The sequence below is a fragment of the Pelobates fuscus genome, chromosome 5, assembly GCF_036172605.1.
Source record: "Pelobates fuscus isolate aPelFus1 chromosome 5, aPelFus1.pri, whole genome shotgun sequence".
Classification (NCBI taxonomy): Eukaryota; Metazoa; Chordata; class Amphibia; order Anura; family Pelobatidae; genus Pelobates; species Pelobates fuscus.
The window spans coordinates 369,271,318-369,292,741 of NC_086321.1; the positions used below are offsets into that span (position 1 = coordinate 369,271,318).

Consider the following 21,424-nt stretch of genomic DNA (forward strand, 5'->3'; position numbering starts at 1 on the left):
CAATTATTATGTATTAAACTATAATTTTATTCATGGCTTTCCAGCCCGTAATGTGCGCAGGTTCATGACCAGATGTGTGACATCACACAGAGGGAGAATCCAGGGGTCAGCAGGATGTCTGCTACGTGTCAAACACTCCATAACAACCGAGATAATGAAAATTCTACGTCTCCCGCTAGGCTCATCATATGTTTCAGCTTCAAAACCATCAAACAATAAATCCACCATTGGTTGCTCGTAGATCTCCAATAAAATCAAAATTTTAATATAATATTTAAATGGGATATAGAGGAGATGATGAAACATCCATAGAGAAAATCCTTTCTGATTGTGATGTAACCAGCAGAAAAAAAAAAAAGACACAATGCTAACCAACCTCAGCACAGATATATAGCTGAAGGGAGAGGAAATAATGTCAGACTGGCACAGGCATGGAAGGATTGGGGTGAGTGGGACAGAGGGATGGAAGGATTGGGGTGACTAGAACAGAGGGATGGAAGGATCGGGGTGACTGGCACAAAGATGGAAGGATCTGGCTGACTGGCACAGAGGGATGGAAGGATTGGGGTTACTGGCACAGAGATGGAAGGATCTGGGTGAATGGCACAGAGGGATGGAAGGATCAGGGTGACTGGCACAGAGGGATGGAAGGATTGGGGTTACTGGCACACAGATAGTAGGATCTGAGTGACTGGCACACAGAGATGGAAGGATCAGGGTGACTGGCACAGAGATGGAAGGATCTGGGTGACTGGCACAGAGATAGAAGGATCTGGGTGAATGGCACAAAGGGATGGAAGGATCAGGGTGACTGGCACAAAGATGAAAGGATCGGGGTGACAGGCACAGAGGGATGGAAGGATTGGGGTGACTGGCACAGAGGGATGGAAGGATCTGGGTGACTGGCACAAAGATGGAAGGATCGGGGTGACTGGCACAGAGGGATGGAAGGATTGGGGTGACTGGCACAAAGATGAAAGGATCGGGGTGACAGGCACAGAGGGATGGAAGGATTGGGGTGACTGGCACAGAGGGATGGAAGGATTGGGGTGACTGGCACAGAGGGATGGAAGGATTGGGGTGACTGGCACAGAGGGATGGAAGGATTGGGGTGACTGGCACAGAGGGATGGAAGGATTGGGGTGACTGGCACAGAGGGATGGAAGGATCTGGGTGACTGGCACAAAGATGGAAGGATTGAGGTGACTGGCACAGAGGAATGGGAGAGGTTCTTATAACTCCTTGAACACTTTGCAGCCAGTGTGTGTATGTGTGCAGATAGTCACAGAAATATACCACTATACAGAAATATACAATTGTGATAGACTATATGTGCAGGTAAGTGTTCCATATTAGTGTAATTACAGGTTAATAGGCAGGATAAACATTTCCTGTCTGACTTGCTGCATACAGTGGGGACACCTGACTCTTGCTGTATGCCATGATATCCTTGTATCACCACTCTCACTTCATCCTTGATGCCAAATTATATCATTACTGCAGCCAGCTTGCCAAGGTAAACGTGTACTGTAGCCCCCTACCCTGTGGTTGACGTCACTGGGTCACCTGGCTTCCACATAGTCTTGGCACCGATGACACATTAGGGATTGGCATTATTTCACCTTTTCGATGTGTAACATCAATGCAAGCATGAAGGAGAGCTTGGCATTCTGGGATCATGGGATGATAGTACATTCAGTTGTGTTTTAAAAGTATAATAGGCAGCAATCACCCTCAGGAGTTCTGCTCGGGGCATTACAGACGATTTAATGCCAATGCAACACGCAACGCTCCTTTGTTTGATACCGTCATCGCCACGGGCAGATGCAGAGAAACAAGACCACCTCAAAAATTTCAGCACTTTACACCAATTATTAAAGATTCACTTGTAGCAGAATCAATGTCTTTTGTTAGCGAACAAAGGACAAGCGAATTCTCGCCAGCACTTCCCCTTAACGCGAAGCGGATTTATGATATTCTTGACCTTGCTGAAAGTGTCGAGCACTTGAGGCTGATTGCAAGAATCTCTCCGACTGCACGCTGAATGGTAATTTCTCTCATCTCTTTACAAACTGCGCACTGCTGATTGTGGAGCTCACGCGTCTGTGGCAGGCGGGGCACCGGTCCTTTAAAAACCCAGGCTGAACAGCCCTACGCAGACGTGTAAATTTACTAAACTGTAAGTTTTACAGACTGCTGCATTGACCGTCAAAAGGAAAAATTAGGGAAGAATTGCCACGCTTAATTTATCAAAAGACGCCGGTTGTTCCAGTTTCGGAAATGTTGGCTTAAATTTTGCCACACCGCCCTCCACGTGCCGTTTTCACAATCAACTTCAGTCCTGGCACACACGGGGCACTCAATGCATTGGTTACAGATTATTATTAAAGCGCCAACAGACTCCGCAGCACTGTACAATACGTGGACCAACAGACACGTCGTTGAAACCAGACAAGATGGACGTACAAGAACAGAGGGGTTGAGGGCCCTGTTCAATGAGCTTACATGCTAGAGGGAGTGGGGTATAGTGACACAAAAGGTAAGGGTAGAGTAGAAAACTAGGGTTGCTAGAATAGTGTTCACTGAGGGTGTGAGTGTGTAAATACAGGTTTAGAAGAGATATTTGGTAAAATAGGGGAATGACGATATATAGTTTTATAAATCTTGGGAAAAGACATTTCCTCCCACAAATCTCAAAGAACTTTGTATGATGATAGGCCAGAGTGAAATGTGTTACATTTATTTTCCCTCAGAGTTTTAGGATTTCACTTGTGATATTACGGCCTGTTAAAAATGTCCAGGTTTCACGGGTGGGCACAGTAAGCAAGAATTTTGTAAAATGTAGGGGTTTAATCACTAAGCGCTAAATTGTCGTCAATTTAAAACTAAATTGTTAAATTTAGTTCTCTGCAATTAAAGTTTGTCTATTTTGCCTAAATCTTGCCATTCGGTTATCTGTTAGTAAAACACAAAGTCCACGCAGGCTAATCGTCGTCAAGCAAAGCACGCGTTAAGGGTTGTTACCTGGAAACCAGCTTGTGAGCAGCCATTATCTGCAGTGTTTTGCCCAGGTTTTCCGGTTACCTTTTTAGTTCACTTACGGAAGCGAGAATTGCTTGTTTTAGCCCAGAATTGAAATGGTGAGATTCTCGGATTGTGTGATTTTTGGAGCTTTGTAACTGTGATTTTCACAGCACGACTTGTGACAGAATTGGCAGAAGGTGTTATATAACTGAGTAATGGCAGCTATATCATTGCATAAAAAAGGGTTAAATCATGAGGTTTGAATTTTAATCCTTGTCGTGTGACCTATTTTTTCTTCTATCTCCCCCAATAATTAACCCAACATGTCTTCCTTGCATTACCCACTGCGCAGTGCGAGCCACTAAATACGAGATAACGTGCTTATTCCCCTGCTACAGACAAGCACACATTAATATTATTGTCTTGTTTCCATTTTTTAAAACAGTTCCACAATTTTCAAACTAATAATAATAATTCCAGAACTCCTGTCAGGATAAATCAACTACTCCCCTCTAAAGCAATTCGTATTTACCATAGCGGAGAAATATCACTCCCTCCTCACCCCTATAATTTTCTCGTAGATTAAGTGGCTGTTGTAACGCGTGATCTTGAATTATAAAAAGTATTGGGGGTCCTGTTGGCTAGATGCATTATTGTTAATAACAGTATGAGTGATTTATGTTCAAAGTCCAAAATTCCCATCATGCACATGCACGTGTGTGTATCTGTGTGCCTCTATGTGCCAGTGTGTGTGTATCTGTGTGTCAGATACACACACAGATACACACACTGGCACATACAAACACACGTACACACACCTTGACTCACACCGGCACATACAAACACAGATGCACACACTTCGACACACAGATACATACACACACACAGATACACACTGTGTGTCAAGGTGTGTGTATCTGTGTGCCACTATGTGCCAGTGTGTGTGTATCTGTGTGAGAGATACATACACACACACACAAATACAGACACACACTGATACACACACCGGCACATACAAACACAGATACACACACCTTAATACACAGACACACACTAGCACATACAAAAAAAAAGGTTCATGCAACGGCGCAAAATTGGTTTTTGTTATTTGTTTTTCTTGGGGGTGGGGGGTTCCACGATGTTGATACACTATGTAAAAGGGTTCCACGGGAAAAAATAATTGGGAACCTCTGCTCTAGCGGCTGCCTGAGTGAGTGACAGCCATTAGAGGCATTTAATCCTTGTGGGGGCATGTCACCCAGAACACTACATTGAGATAACCATAATTCTAATCCATGACCTATTATTCTATAGTTTTCACATAAATAGGTTAACGTAACGTAAGTTGAAATTTAACAGGCAATTTAACAGGTAATGTTAAAAAAAATATATAAATAACAGGTTGACCAGAACAATGAACTATGAAAGAATTTAACAACCCTATTCCCAAATCCCTGACAAAAAAATGGTTCTAAAATAATTGCCCTCGTGGCCTCCACAACAATGGCTTAGCTCTGATTGCTTTTGGATAATCAACATTTTCCAGGTCAATGTCCTCACCCAAATCTACCACATGAATAAATTATTCACCATCCTCCCATCTGTAAAACATAATCACCCCAGGGTGTTCGTTTCTGGGCCTTTTTCCTTAATACAGTACAAGTCATTTTGCTCCAGAATACGTTTACTTTATGCAGCCCACATCTGTAATGTTCTCCTCATTTTTAGGATAAATTATTCCGAGGCGAAAGGATGATGCTGGCTTGTTAGTATGCATGATCACTCTGCGTGAAATCAATACCCCACATCTCATTATTAAGACTTCAGTAGGTCCGGCTTAATTGGGGTTAGAGGGCCAGAGCCAAGTAATGGCAAATGAACGGAGCATTTGTTGCATTTTACGTAATGAGAAAGACGTTAAGGATATAATCGTGGAAAGATTGCTTAATCGAGTATAGAGTCTGCAGCAGTCATTGTGGTAAAGAAAAAAAATACAAAAGCAAAAACACATAAGCAGATACTCAACGACTTAAGGAGGCGAAACGCAAAAGGTTTATCCGTGCAGCCGGTAGCGAACAAACGCGTTTCTGACAATGTTCTGTTAATATCGGTTTATTTAGTCGGAATTCTGCCTGGTCCTGCTATTTAATAGTAGTTAGTCATAGTCATCCCAATAAATCCTACTGAAGTTACTGCCTTTGATGCCTGAATCTGAACGTTAAGATGTGTGTGTTTCCATGATTGCCTATGCATAGCTTGCAAATTAGCGCGTTTTGTTGTGAGCCGTGCTTGCGAGTTAAGGTCAATGCAGGGTGAGCTCATAAAACACAACAAGCAGCAGCCTACAGCAAATTGCAGACAATTTGGAACTTGAGGGATTCAAGTCTTTTGTTTTCATCAATTTTTTCTGTCTGAAAAATAATAAATAAAAAATAAAAAAATCGGCAAAATACAGGCATTCAGAGCTAGGATGAGCTAGACAATTTCAAATAAAATAAAAACAATCATAGTGATTCAGTGCATATATAATGATCAAACGGAAACAGAAAAACAGAGGCTGAGAAATAGCTCAAGGTAGAGATATTTAGTAAATTATAATATGATCTTAAAGGTAGGGATCGACCGATATTGATTTTTTAAAGCCGATACCGATACCGATATTCTGTGAACTTTTAGGCCGATAGCCGATATAATTTGCCGATATTCTGTACATTTACCATTTTGGAAAATAAAAACTATTTCTAAAGGTAAATGCACAAAATATACATGCCACGTGTAGTGGATGCAGTGTGTGTGTAGTGGATGCAGTGTTTGTGTAGTGTGTGTGTAGTGGATGCAGTGTGTGTGTAGTGGATGCAGTGTGAGTGTTGTGGATGCAGTGTGTGTTTGTGTAGTGTGAGTGTTGTGGATGCAGTGTGTGTTTGTGTAGTGGAGACAGTGTATTTGTCTAGTGTGTGTAGTGGATGCAGTGTATATTTGTCTAGTGTGTATATAATGAAAGCAGAGTGTTTGTGTAGTGTGTAGGTAGTGTGCGTAAAGTGAATGCAGTGTGTGCGTAAAGTGAATGCGGTATATTCTAAATGCAAAGTGTGCATGTTTGTGTAGTGTGTGTATATAAGGAATGCAGAGTGTGTGTATTTGTGTAGTGTGTGTATAGTGAATGTAGTGTGTTTATATAATGCAGAGTGTGTGTGTTTGTATAGTGTATGTATATAATGCAGAGTGTGTGTGTAGTGTGCATTATATAAACACACTACACAAACACACACTGAATTATATAAACATACTACACAAACACACACTGAATTATATAAACACACTACACAAACACACTGTGTATATAATGCAGTGTGTTTGTATAATGTGTGTATATAATGCAGTGTGTTTGTATAGTGTGTGTGTATATAATGCAGTGTGTGTTTGTATAGTGTGTGTGTGTATATAATGCTGTGTGTTTGTATAGTGTGCGTGTGTATATAATGTAGTGTGTGTGTGTTTATAATGCAGTGTGTTTGTGTAGTGTGCATTATACACACACACACACTATACAAACACACACTGCATTATTATACACAGTATGTGTATAATAATAGAGTGTATGTGTGAGGGGCATTTTTTTATTAAATATTTTTTTTTTTTTTTATATTAAAAAATGTTTTTATATATATATATATATATATATATATATATATATATATTTAATTATTATTACTTGTTTTTTGTTGTCCCCCCTCCCTGCTTGTTGCCTTGCCAGGGAGGGGGGTATGTTAATCCCTGGTGGTCCAGTGGCATTGGCTTAGCTGTGGGAGGGGGGGCAGCAAGCGTTTACTCACCTCCCAGCAGCTCCTCCAGCTCCCCAGTGTAAATCTCGCGAGACCCGCGGCCGTCAGAGCTGGCCGCAGGTCTCGCGAGATTTACACTGGGGAGCTGGAGGAGCTGCTGGGAGGTGAGTAAACGCTTGCTGCCCGCTCTCCCCAGGACCGCCGGGCTTGTAATGAGCTTGGCGGTCCTGGGAGGTATTATCGGCAATATCGGTATCCCTATTGGCCGATACCGATATTGCCGAAAATACCGAATATCGGCCGATTATATCGGTAAAACCGATAATTGGTCGATCCCTACTTAAAGGGACGCTATAGGCACCGAAATAACTTTAGCTTAATGAAGCAGTTTTGGTTAATAGATCATTCCCTTGCAGTTGCACTGTTCAATTCTTTAACATTTAGTTAAATCACTTTGTTTATGCAGCCCTAGCCACACCTCCCTGCATGTTACTTACACAGCGTTCCTAAACACTTCCTGTGAAGAGAGATCTAATGTTTTACCCTCCCTTTATTGCAAATTCTGTTTAATTTAGAATTTGTTATCTCCTGCTCTGTTAATAGCCTGCTAGACCCTCCAGGGGTCTCTTGTGCTTGATTAAAGCTTAATTTACAGAGCAGGAGATAAAAACGTCTAAAGTAAGTTAACACCTGATTGAAAATGAAACAATTTTTTCAAGCAAGCTGTGTCAGTCACAGCCAGGGGAGGTGTGGCTAGAGCCGCATGGACCGTAACAAAGGGATTTAACTCCTAAATGGCAGAGAATTGAGCAGTGATACTGCAGGGGCATGAGCTATACATAGGCTTACCATAATTTTTAGAGTAGAAATTGGAACCAATTGGAGTGCCACCAGGCACTGCACTGGGTGGAGTGTAACATCTTCATTGTGGAAACAGATACACACATACTGGCAGAGGTACACATACATATACTCACTGACACACACAGGTAAACACACACATACGCAGATACACACATAACTACATAGATACACAAACACACTGACACACACACATAGATACTGACAGATACATACAAATATACAAACGCAAGTGATTACTGCCATATCTCTAGCCACCATCCTGTTACCATACCATTTGGGTGCAGGAGGGTGGCTTCCTTGAGGTCCAGTAGGCCCTTCAGTCTAAGGGTGATGGGAGTCTGGGGTTGCTGGGAGCCTGCTTCTTCCTCTATCTCTACGACTCCTCTCTGCAGCCATTCTTCATTTTCACCCCTTCAGCAACCGTGGATTGGGGGTGGGAGGGAGAGGGGTCCTGCAGTGCCAGGAGAACAGATTGTTTTCCTGGCACTGGAGTGTCCCTTTAATGACTCCTGATTGGCCCAAGTAGCGTGTGGGCTCCAGTGCAGCCCCCCTGGCGGAGACAGAACTACCAACCGCGGGACGCCAGGACAGCGATTCTGAACAGGGACAATACCAGTCAATCTGGGTCCTCTGCTAACCCTATCTATACACCCAAACTGCTTCATTAAGCCAACGTTGTTATGATGCCTTTAGTATCTCTTTAATTGAAAATTGTAATGCTGGTCTTTGTTTGAAAGGTGGTATTTGATTTGCAGTGTTTTAAAATGAGATAAATTGTAACTTGTAAAATATCTGAGTGAAAGAAGTTCTACCGGCATTGGTCTAATAACTCAAACTGTAAGTCAGAATGATATAGGAAGAATCGTTACAGGAACAGCTTGAGACAGTTGGAATGATGAACACATTTTATGTTTATATCGTTCCCACAAAGAGAGGACAACAAGCAGAACATAAGTTCCTCAAGTCGGATCTACTGAGTAATAGTAACCAAATTAGGGTTTGTAATATAAGATAATATTATGTGGGGTGCTATACACTCAATATCAACCCATAAGGTCAATGTCCCAATAGGGTGGCAGTACCACAGCTAGGGAAGATGCTTTTTAACAAATTCAGGTATCTGGAGGCAGTGGCGTACACACGATCCATGGGGCCCCGTTGCGAAAACTGATCCGTGGGCCCCCCCCTCGATGGTTACACCGCACGGGCCGGGCCGCAACACATGGCGGCGGGCACCTGGCTGCAGTAGGCAGATGACAAGTGCCATGTTATGTTGTACTATGCACAAACCACGTATTATATGTTGATTACCATTGTACACTTCAATGCTCTTATATATCAATTTAGTTATGTACAGCGTATAATAACTCAATAAAAACTATAAATTGGAAAAAAACAAAAAAAACAAACCCAAATGTAAAAGTGGTGAAAACATAACTATTCATTCATTTATAGAGATGATTTTTTATTTTTTTTAATGACCTCCTTGGAAATGTGTGGCTGTAGATTTGGTATTCATCATCATCACTCATATTGCATGTCTTCTACAGATCTTCTCTTGTACCATCTCAGACCTGATGCTTTGTGGGATGGGGGCATGCAGTAGAAAAGCACTCACACTCCTCAGCAGCGTATTCGCAGTGTGTGGCCTGGGGCTACTGGGAATTGCAGTCAGCACGGACTACTGGCTCTATCTAGAAGAAGGTATAATTCTCCCCCAAAACCAGACCACAGAGATCAAGATGTCCCTGCACTCAGGACTGTGGAGAGTCTGCTTCCTAGCAGGTACCGGACTAAGCAAATCATTCAATTATTCATTTGTGAATTTGTTATTCAGGTGTGCCGAACAATTGTATCAGGGGAAAATGGCAACAAATTATAATTATTGTTCAAAATGCATTAGAAAATTTCACATTAGATATTGGTTGGTAGCTTATATTTGATTACAGTAGAGGAGTCTGGGTAATGGCACACAAAGCGTTCCTGGTAGCTTATCATGTGATTACAGTAGAGGACTCTGGGTAATGGCACACAAAGCGTTCCTGGTATCTTATATTGTGATTACAGCAGAGGACTCTGGGTAATGGGACATATAGCGTTCCTGGTAGCTTATCATGTGATTTCAGCAGAGGACTCTGGGTAATGGCATACAAAGCGTTCCTGGCATATACATAGAATACATAGACGCTTACTCTGTGCTGAGCGGCGAGAAATGCGGCAGCCATCTTGGACCGGTCGACGCTCTACTGAAACTATTGAGGATCCCTTGGAAAGCCCATCTCACTAAAGGTAAGTGAAGGACTTGGGGGCACTTATACCCCTTAATGCCCCTACCCCTTAATACCCCTACCCCTACCCCATGTCATTAATGCCCCTACCCCTAATCCTTAATACCCTTACACACACAGTGTTAATACCCCTATCCCAGCACACATAGTCCTTAATACCCCTACCCCAGCACAGGGGTATTAACACTGTAGGGGTAGGGGTATTAACACTGTAGGGGTAGGGGTATTAACACCATAGGGGTAGGGGTATTAAGGACTAGGGATAGGGGTATTAACATTGTGTGTGTAAAAGTATTAAGGATTAGAGCTAGGGGCATTAATGACGTGGGGTAGGGGTAGGGGCATTAATGACATGGGGTAGGGGTATTAAGGGGTAGGGGCATTAAGGGCTATAAGTGCCCCAAGTCCTTCACTTACCTTTAGTGAGATGGGCTTTCCAAGTGTTCTTCAATAGCTTCAGTAGAGCGGCGACCGGTCCAAGATGGCTGCCAGTCCTGCCACATTTCTCGCCACTCAGCACAGAATTCCATAGACGTGCAGCGTCTATGTATTCTATGTCTATGGTTCCTGGTAGCTTATCATGTGATTACAGCAGAGGACTCTGGGTAATGGCACACAAAGCGTTCCTGGTAGCTTATCATGTGATTACAGTAGAGGACTCTGGGTAATGGCACGCAAAATAACATAGGCCATCAGCCATCTACAGATGAGAGCTCTGGGTAATGGGTAACAAAGCGTAAAGGTCTCTGGGTAATGGGTAACAAAGAGTTACTGCTCCATAGTACATGCTCCATGCACCATGAAAATCTGACATTGTCTTGACTCGTCACATTTTCTTTTCTCTACCTCCTCCAAGTCAAATTACTGCGTAAAAGCAGTTTTAAAATGACTAAAAGATAACTTTAGCAGAGAGAGCAAGAGAGATGTTATTTGGCCATTATGTGCTCTTCCTGACCCGTATTTCTCTGATATTTTTAGTGCCTCATAAAACACCTCTCATTATATATAAAGCTCTGTCAGCTTATGCACTGAATTCCAAGGGGAAACTCTGCACTCACGAGAGGTCTGTCTACAAAGACGCCGTACCCAGGGGGAGCTACGATGGCCTCCATATTGTAAATCTAACATGGCAGGGAGTCTGCAGCCAGTTAAAATGATTACTGCAAGTGAGGTCAATGCAGGAAGTGGTTTACTGGTTATAAGCAATATATTCAACAATACGTTGCTTTGTGTGGTGGGGTATATTATTGCATAGCTTTATTTCAGCCTCTCTGGGCTATATCAGTTAATATTTATTACAGTTATCTCAAGATCTACACCAGATTTTCAGAGCCAATATACATGACACAAGAATGTTAAAGGGTGTTACAAATGCCAATAAAGGATGTGCCATTAATGCTACCGAGGGGATGCTGCTGGCAAAGGGCATCATGCCCATCCGGCATGCTGCACTAATACCCATTTGCCAACAATTTGCACGTGCCTGAAGTTCTTCCATAGCAAGTGAGGTCAAGGATACACTATGTCTACTTGAGTGGATTGCTAAGAAACAGGGCACCAGAGAAGAATCACGCTAGAGTAAGACATTGGCCCCAGATCAGGACTGTCCAACAGGATCCAGGACACTTGTCATGTATCAATCAACATGTTATCGTAAACAATGAATGAAAAGATATATAAGAGAATGGTATTGACAAGTCAAAACATTAACGACAGGCACACTTTTCTAAAATCGCTTAAGAACAGGTAGGTGATATTTAAAAAGTAGTATAAAATATGTAATGAAAAGAATTTGATGAACCGTGAGACTTTTTGAAACTAAAGGAACATTTGTGTGGTCCAGTGACAGAGCTATCTCTAACTGCAGGGGAGGAACAAGGCCGCTGCTTCACCATAGAATATGTGATGCCCATGAACATGCAGATGACATCTGAATCGACGATCAGCGTATTGAGTGAGTAAAAGGCACCGGTGAATATATTGATTTGTTTAATGGGGAGTACTGGTTCTTAAACCTGTCATTTGATATCACGGGGGAGAAGATGACTGTTTTATAGTTTCCTTGCATTATTTTGTAATGCAGGTATGTAAGAAAAGACCTAATTCACGTACATCTCCTGGCCTACACTCGCTCTGTCAGGGTGGCCATCTTGTCCTCTTTTGTTAGAAGCTCTGATTTTCTAAACAAAAACCATGCGGGTAACCAAGAGCTTGTTTATGAAAACCCTGTCTCCGTGTGCAAGCAACACGTCTGTAAAACACGCACAGTGATGCTTCCAGCCATTCTAATTTTAGTGATCTTCGGACAAGCAGTCCTTCCATCCAGGGAGGACATTAAGATGGCCGTCACCACAAAGGAAGCGTAATCCAGGAGGTCTATTGAATAGAGACATTTGCGCATAAATTTGTACACACAGAGATATACATACGCAAAAAAATACACAAACAGGCTGATGTGACATTATACGCGCATTGTATTCTGTAACACAGGGTAACATATTGTAGTAGGTAGCTTGTTGCAGTTTAATAGTTTATTTTTGTAATAATTTGATCTCTTCTGTTTAGAAATGATTCGCTCGGCGACTCCGTTTCCCCTGGTCAGCCTTTTCTTCATGTTTATTGGGTTTATCCTTAACAACGTTGGCCACATTCGCCCCCATCGGACTATTCTGGCCTTCGTGTCAGGGATTTTCTTTATTCTCTCTGGTTTGTACTCTTCTAACTATATTTAGATTGTACTAGACACTTCTGAAATGGCCGGATGCCTGTTCCAAGCTTTTCAGTTTGCAGGATGTCCATTTAGTATTCTGCGCACGTCGGAAAAACATGTATTTCAAGTGCGGCACTTCAGTAAGAATTCCATTTAAACGAATTTAGATTATTTGATGCAGAAAAATACAGAGTTTTAATGGAATCAGTGAAGCGAGGAAATTGTCTTCTGCTTGAGGCTGCTTGACCCATGATGCCTCTCTGGCTTGCTGTATCTCGCCCTACCATCGCTGTAACCTCACTAATCCACTGGCCACGTATGTAAACTGTGCATTGTAGGTCTTGCTCACAGTGGATGGCACAGGACACAGATGGATTTGCCAGTAACAGAAAATAGACTTGGCTTTTCTTTATCTGCAAATCTAGATTTAAATGTAAATCTGAGAACTGACAGAGAAAGATACTGTATTTACAAGTGTGAATGTACCATACTGTACGCATAAATAAAGAGAGAAAATGCAACCTGAATTATATATTAAAAGTCATTCAGTGGCTGGGCTTAGTGATGTGAATACAAGTGAATTTCTGTAATGGAATATTTTCTAGTTTAACCTAGATACGTAGGATGGGAGAGAAAACAGTAACAGGATATCTCTGTTATCTCAAAATAATTACAATCCAGATATGTAAAAGGACACTCCAAGCTTGAGTTAGAGTTGATTCTTGGTATGACAGTTCTGAAAGTTCCAAAACAGGCTTCCCCAAACTCTGGCCCTCCAGATGTTGCTGAACTACAACTCCCATGATGCTCAGCCTATTTCATTAATAGAATCATGGGAGTTGTAGTTCAGCAACATCTGGAGGGCTGGAGTTTGGGTTAGCCTGTTCTAAAACATCTGGGGATCTACCTTTTTCAGCACCCCTGTCCATTAGCCTTGACGATCATGGATTTAAATCGATGACAGAGTCTCTTAGTGGAGGTAGACACTTGCGCAGCATGTAAATGACCTCTGTACAAGTACTTGTACTGACACAGGGAAGCATAACTTCCTCCTGCGATGACTTTGAGAGAGGAAGAAGGCTTATAGTTGGAGGGGCTAAAGACTTCTGAGCACAATTGATCATTTGAGTGTCCTTTTAAATAGGGCGCTCTTCATATCAGTTAACATTGCAAGATTTGGCCACTATCAACGACGTGCATCAAATAATTTGCCATTCGCTGGTACCTTGGCGCTAAATGCTATGTTTCAGGTGACTCCATAGCTGTTGCTTTGGGGTTTGGTCATAGTGTAGTACACAAATATTGAATTTTTATTTTTTTGCAGGTTTATCCTTGGTCGTGGGTCTTGTCCTCTACATATCGAGCATTAATGATGAGATTTTAAACAGGACCAAAGACTCTGAGACCTATTTCAGCTACAAGTATGGATGGTCCTTCGCCTTTGCAGCCATATCATTCCTTCTGACAGAGGTAATTTGGCCTTTATGCCCCCAATGACATCATGTCACAGACATTGCATACCAAATGGAACCAGCCATACAGTCTACTGGCTATAAAGATTTCAATAACAAATTTCAGAGGAAGCTACACCACAACACGCATAGACAGACATACGTTTAGCTCCCCACTACTCCAAAATGCCCTAATATACACAAAAAGAAAATAAAGAGAGCACTCATTGGTCATGTTTTCCCAAGTGTTGTGATGCTTTACTGAAACACCTAATACTGCAAAGGCGGTTTCTTAAGGTGTACGGAAGCAACGTTTCAGCTGCCAAATCCCGCTGGTGTCCGGTCAGATTCTCAGAATACCTTCATTAGTCAATCAAGTGGCCAGCTGGTCTCCGTTGCATTGGGAAATCAGTGCCACTACAGTAAATAATTTTTTAGCAGACGCCGATGGCCAATTAATATAGTACATCCATTGCAACCAATAGGAACCACATTTTTGGGTTCTTAGCCAGGGTTAATATTCAACATCAGCTTATTGAAAGTGCCAACAAAAATGACTTATCCAATTGTTAAAGGTGACTCCATTTAACCAGTTTTCCTCTTCCTACAGAGCGCAGGTGTTATGTCGGTCTACCTGTTCATGAAACGATACACAGCAGAAGATGCCTATAGGCCCCATCCAGGCTTCTACCGTCCGCGACTCAGTAACTGCTCTGACTATTCAGGCCAGTTTCTGCACCCCGAGGCTTGGGTTCGTGGACGCAGTCCATCGGATATTTCCAGCGAAGCTTCTCTACAGATGAATTCCAACTACCCAGCCTTGCTCAAGTGCCCCGATTACGACCAGATGTCTTCGTCACCCTGCTGATAACATGGCATACATTGCCGCCTGACACTGTATCAGTAATCTGAAAGACACTCGCGCAGATCTTACCCGTCCTCTCCTTCAGCGTAACCGTATATCTGATAAACACTTATTATCAGCTAATAGGAGTCACAAGCTCATTGAATTGTGCCACGGTAGATTAGTGAAAATGTGGTCTATTAGTTGTGGTTAACGCAACATGGGAAGGTAAAATGTAAAAAAGTTTAATTTGTGTTCCAGAACACGTTGTGCGTTTCAGAAACATATTGTCCGAATTTTACAAATCAGTTATTGCCATTTATATCACACAGTCCTTGTGGTGGCTAGAGGCAGATTCATGATAATATGCCTTTTACAAAATAACTCCAGAAAGGGACGGGGATCTAATAATAACCAAAAATCCAGAAAGGCAGAGGGGAAATATCACAATAGCCAGAATTACAGAAAGCTACAATATTCTAAATTACAGAAAGGGGGGGTTGGGTGCTTATCACAATATTCTAAATTAAAGGGGATCTCATAGTATATTAAATTACAGAAAGGGGGAATCTCATCCTATTCTACAGTACAGAACAGGGGGATTTCACACTATCCTGCATTACTGAGTGTGAGATCAAAACCAATCCCACATTTCAAAATGGGGAGGGGGATCTCACAATATTCTAAATAAATATCACAATATTCTAAATTAAAGGGGATCTTAGAATATATTAAATTACAGAAATGGGTGATCTTGTAATAGTCTAAATTACAAATCGAGGGTTGGGGGTTGGACATCTCATAAGTTCCTAAGTTAATGGGGGGTTATCACATCCACATCCAATCCTATACTACAGAATACATAATGGGGGATCACATCCTATCCTACATTACAGAATAGGGGGATCTCATCCTATCCTACATCACAGAATAAGGGGATCTCATCCTATCCTACATCACAGAATAGGGGGATCTCATCCTATCCTACATCACAGAATAGGGGGATCTCATCCTATCCTACATCACAGAATAGGGGGATCTCATCCTATCCTACATTACAGAATAGGAGGATCTCATCCTATCCTAAATTAAAGAAAGTGACAATCAAACTGCAGAATTTAGATTTTATAATAACCAAAACTACAGATTGGACATTTTTGTTTTTGAACAACTGAAGTTTTTAAAGCGGTGATCTTCGTATTAATTAGGTGAAAGGGAAAAAACGGGGGTTGTAACAGTCTCAATTACAGAAAAGGAGGGGTTTGCAATGGTCTAAATTATTTAAAGTGAGGATAGCCGAATAGAATGGACTGCAGGATTTGGGAGGTGGGAGTCCCTCAATTACCTGGCCTTCCTATTAATGCTTAATGTATTGTTACATAGAAGCTGTAATAACGAATATACAGTAAGACATTGTAGGCCCATGGATGTGGCAGTCATTATATTACCAGGTATTAGGGTGAATGTATATATATAAAATCTGGACAATTAAGGGATATGAGAACATGACATACTAGACTGTACTTGGAGCAAGTGTGAACATTAAAAAATGTAATTTGGGAAATGTCGTTATAATGTTTAATATCCAAACTCTGTTCAACATTCCCGACTCATTTCACTCAGTAAAATGCATAATATTCTATCCACAGAGTAGAAAGACTGCTGAATCCAGGGACGTGTATGTCAAAGTGTTTTTATACCAAGCACGTCTAGGGATTTATTTACGTGATCTCGCCAAGGCCATTCACCCCAAATCTAAGCTTTTATCAGATATAAAAAAAAAGTACCCACGAGAAAACCTACTTTATTACTGCATCGGTTATATGTTGCGCCCAAATTATACAAAGAAGCGCTATTGAAGACACATTGTATAGAAATTAGATTTAGGAGAATCAAGCAAAATCCAACTGACTGCACACTGTATAAATATAAAAGCAGGGAGCCTAATAAATACCTAACGTAAACAAAGTCTATTGCATAAATGTAAAGTCAGGGGGTCTAATGACTGCCTATTGTGTAAATGTAAAGTCAGGGGGTCTAATGACTGCCTATTGTGTAAATGTAAAGTCAGTGGGATCTAATGACTGCCTATTGTGTAAATGTAAAGTCAGGGGGTCTAATGACTGCCTTTTACGTAAATGTAAAGTCAGGGGGTCTAATCACCGTCCATAAGCGCTGCGGAATCTGTTGGTGCTATATAAATGGCAATAATAATAATACTGCATATATGTGAAGTCAGGGGGTCTAATGACTGCCTATTGCGTAAATATAAAGTCAGGGGGTCTAATGACTGCCTATTGCGTATATGTGAAGTCAGGGGGTCTAACAACCACACATTGTATGAATATAAACTCAGGGCTCTAAGAAATGCAAGTCACTTAAATATAAAATCTGCGTAACCTGATGACTATGTTCAACGACTGTGTGGCAAAGAGTCTAAATGGCTGCACTTTGCAGAGATATTAAATCAAGTAGTCTAATAAGTGTATGTTTTAAATCAGGAGAGTAATGACGGTCACACACAAGGAGAGTCTAACAACAGTATATAATGCGTGCAAATTAAATTAAGAGTCTAAGCACTCCTGGCAGTGTAAATATTATATCACTATGTGCATTGCAAATAGACGACAATTGGAGAAAGACTAACGTATACAATTGGATGATAGCTACGGCGTAATGAAGAGATATTCATACATTTAAATAGAAAGAATATTATTTACACGCAATAAATTGTTTTAGAACACCATACAATGAAAAAGAAAGATAATTCCGTACTGCAGTGGTCAGTATTAAAAAAAAAATCTTCAGGCGTTTAAATGTGTTTCGTGATCACAGGACAACTCTTTAAAAATTTTCCTCTCGCTGCCCAAAGAGCAGGTGGCACAAAGATTATTTAATGTCACAATATGCGTCACTCACGTCAGACAATATGAGAGATCTTGTACATGTCAATTGCGTATATTTTGATATTATAATCCCACGCAGTTCTTTCTACCAAACCATTGTGTTCGCCGATTTTGGACATACTTTGCAGGCTCCACATCCCTTCAGACACGGCAAACATTATATCACACAATCACTTTACCAGCCATATAAGTAGACTTACCCCAGTAACACCTTCACTTCCTTATCGGTCCATTTAAAGAAATCATGTAATAATTAGTAAACAATTTATTTAAATAAAGTGTGCTTAGCTTGCAACCTTCTCCAGTACCTATCCAGCTACAAATGGCTTTACCTGCCCAGTACTGTCCCAGCAACCATTGTGTCACTTGTGATGTCATAAGCTGTGAAAGCGATGTCATAAACTGCAAAGTTCAAATATGCCCAACTCCATATTGGCAGAATTCTAGTTGCTAAATGGAATATTAAGCTAGTAACCTCTCATACACAATGTACAGGTGAAAAAAAAAAATCAGTATATTGAAAAAATATTATCGTAATTAAGTTCTCTAGTCGCTAGGATTTACAGATAATTAATTAACCGTATAGAACATAAATTCCTCACAGATCAGGTCCTTACAATAAATGTGCAGCTACACACTTGTAAAATGTATTCACTAAACCAGAACTTGCAAACACTTGATAGGGACATTGCAAGTATTAAACCAAAATAGCAGAGCTGGGAAATAGCCAGGTTAGGGATTCTTTACAGTTGAATTATTATTATTTATTTTTTGTCTAAAGTGCGCAACGCTCTTGTCAATTTTCCTCAATTTCCAGGTAAGAGGTTTATTGATTAAACTCCAAATGGCTCAATCGGAAAAATTCTCCAGCCGAGCTATTGTCATGGATTGGCTACTTTACCGTCGATTCCACCATTCGGATATTTAATTCGCTGAAATTTGGAGTGAAGTGAATAACGATGCGAGTGAATACATTCTTTATCACATTTGAGCCAAAGTGTATTTCCCGTGGTGTTTGTAATCTATAAAAAAAAAGAGAAAGAAAGAAATAGCAAACAGATTTGCAGCTCATCTTCCAAACAGAACATACGGTAATAACGCTTACATTGACGTGGGGAATGTAAATTAATCTGTTACAGATAATTGCATCTATGTAAGCTCGTACACGGACCATCTTTATTTAATAAACAGTATGAAAGCATATGCTTCACAATGCAGCAATAATCTGAAAACAACATGATACAGTTTTCCGTAAAAAAAAATTTAAAAAGACGTCATACGCAATTTGTGTTGCTTCGTCCAACCAGCCAATAAAACGTAGATTAAAGGAACATGGATTTTTCTCCAGTTTGATAAATTGCGCAATACCAACCAGAAGATTAAAAAAAACACAAAAACTGTGTTCCACATTATCTCTAAGAAAGTCATTTTTTCATATTTGTGTTCCCCTGGAGGGGGTCAGCGTTTTATTTCCCATATTTATTTCCATTGTGATTCGCGTACAACTTTCCCCTCGAGGGAGAGTTTTCATACTGTTACATAAAGAAAATTATTTTAATGAGATATAAGATCACTCAGATCTGACTGCAGTTCCCCAATCGGGGAAAAGTCCTGAGGAAAAAAGTGTGGGAACTCACCCAAGATCCACCACCCCCCCAAAAAAAAAAAATACGCTCGTATGCATATATATATTTCTCAGAAAATACAGTGCAACATTTATTGTAAAGTGCCAGTTTACAAAGACATCTCCAAAATTCACTATGCAATAAACGGATAAATATAGAACAGTTGTAACAAAATAGATTAACTTTGCAATAAACGAATAAATATAGAACAGTTGTAACAAAATAAGTTAAATATGCAATAAACGAATAAATATAGAACAGTTGTAACAACAACATAAGTTAACTTGTATGTCATACTAAGAGAATAATCACCACCATGTGTGATGATCTTCCCCTTGCAGGGAATTTCTAAAACAAATAGTGTATAAAAAGAAACTATTGTACCTATTATTCTCCCCCCTCCCCTCCTGTAACTTTTATTGCCCCCTCTCCGCTTATTTACTTATTGTCCCCCCCCTCCCCTCCTGTCATTTTTTATGCCCCCCCTCTCCTCCTGTACCTATTATGGTCTCCCTCCTGTACCTATTATTGTTCCCCCACCCTCCTATGACTTTTATTGCCCCCCTCCGCTTATCTACTTATTATTGTCCCCCCTCCCATACCAGTTATTGTCCCCCCTCCCCCCGTCGTTCTTCATACCTCTCATTGTGTCCACTGCACCTCCATCGATGAGGCTGAGCAGGCAGTCCACGGAGGATCCAGTTTCCTGTCCTGGTCTGACAGGAAGTAGTTTGTTGTATTTCCTGTCAAACCGGGTAGGTCGCGGTCCACCCGCTCGCCCATGCAGATTGCACCCCCAGGGCCGCATTATGATAACAGGGGCCCTGCCTGTAGGACTACTAATGGGAACAGGGTTCCTGCTGTGAAAAAAGTGCAGGAACCCGTTCCCACGTGTTCCTGCAGGACTCGAGCACTGCTTTACAGGAAGAGTTTATGAAGGCTGTGTGAGTCACATGCAAAAAGTTGTGCATAAACAAAGTGATTTAACTCATAAGTGGCAGATAGAACAACAGCGAGATTGCAGGGGCATGCTCTATACACCAAAACTACTTCATTAAGCTAAAGTTAATTTGGGGAATTCTGGAGTGTGTAGCTGACATTTTATCCACCATCTTTGTTATACTAAACCCATAATTACCCATTTATTTCAACTAACTAACTTAGTTAATGTCATGGTGAGGCTAACCACGGCCAGGTTCTGTAGCCTATCCACGGCCAGGTTCCGTAGGCTATCCACGGCCAGGTTCCGTAGGCTATCCACGGCCAGGTTCCGTAGGCTATCCACGGCCAGGTTCCGTAGGCTATCCACGGCCAGGTTCCGTAGGCTATCCACGGCCAGGTTCCGTAGGCTATCCACGGCCAGGTTCCGTAGGCTATCCACGGCCAGGTTCCGTAGGCTATCCACGGCCAGGTTCCGTAGGCTATCCACGGCCAGGTTCCTTAGGCTATCCACGGCCAGGTTCCGTAGGCTATCCACGGCCAGGTTCCGTAGGCTATCCACGGCCAGGTTCCGTAGGCTATCCATGGTTCCGCAGGCTATCCACGGCCAGGTTCCTTAGGCTATCCACGGCCAGGTTCCGTAGGCTATCCACGGCCAGGTTCCGTAGGCTATCCATGGTTCCGCAGGCTGTGCTCGGCTAGGAGATGTGTGAAATCCCCGGCAGCACAACTCAATCTGACTACAGCTGGATAATGATGAATAATTACCCTATAAAATTTACATGTTGCACTGAGCTAGTAAGGAATACCTCATGGTTTGCTTTTTATTAAAGAGAAGTAGGTCATGTTTCAGACACCAAGTTAAATTACACTCCATGTGCACAGACCGCAAGATGATTACACTTAGATGAAAGCATTCAGGGGTGCTTGGATGTAGGGTTGGCTAATCTAGGTCACAGTCTGTTCTGTTCTCCCAACGCATTATAGATTT

At 41.5% G+C, this 21,424-nt stretch overlaps 1 protein-coding gene across 4 annotated transcripts in view; it reads left to right on the plus strand.

Annotated features, from left to right (window-relative positions):
• The window catches only part of CACNG5 (calcium voltage-gated channel auxiliary subunit gamma 5), a 31,562-nt gene extending 13,278 nt beyond the window's left edge, over nucleotides 1-18,284 (plus strand). The window contains exons 1-6 of one of the 4 annotated variants that reach the window (XM_063456137.1): nucleotides 1,317-1,338; nucleotides 9,221-9,455; nucleotides 11,802-11,912; nucleotides 12,524-12,664; nucleotides 13,993-14,138; nucleotides 14,730-18,284. In XM_063456137.1, the coding sequence (XP_063312207.1) occupies nucleotides 9,248-9,455; nucleotides 11,802-11,912; nucleotides 12,524-12,664; nucleotides 13,993-14,138; nucleotides 14,730-14,987 (864 nt within the window). In that variant the 5' untranslated portion in view covers nucleotides 1,317-1,338; nucleotides 9,221-9,247 and the 3' untranslated portion in view covers nucleotides 14,988-18,284. Of the gene's footprint in view, nucleotides 1-1,316; nucleotides 1,339-9,220; nucleotides 9,456-11,801; nucleotides 11,913-12,523; nucleotides 12,665-13,992; nucleotides 14,139-14,729 lie in introns of those variants that run through there. The other 3 variants (XM_063456133.1, XM_063456134.1, XM_063456136.1) reach the window with 3 other exon arrangements.
• The last annotated feature ends 3,140 nt before the right edge of the window (nucleotides 18,285-21,424 follow it).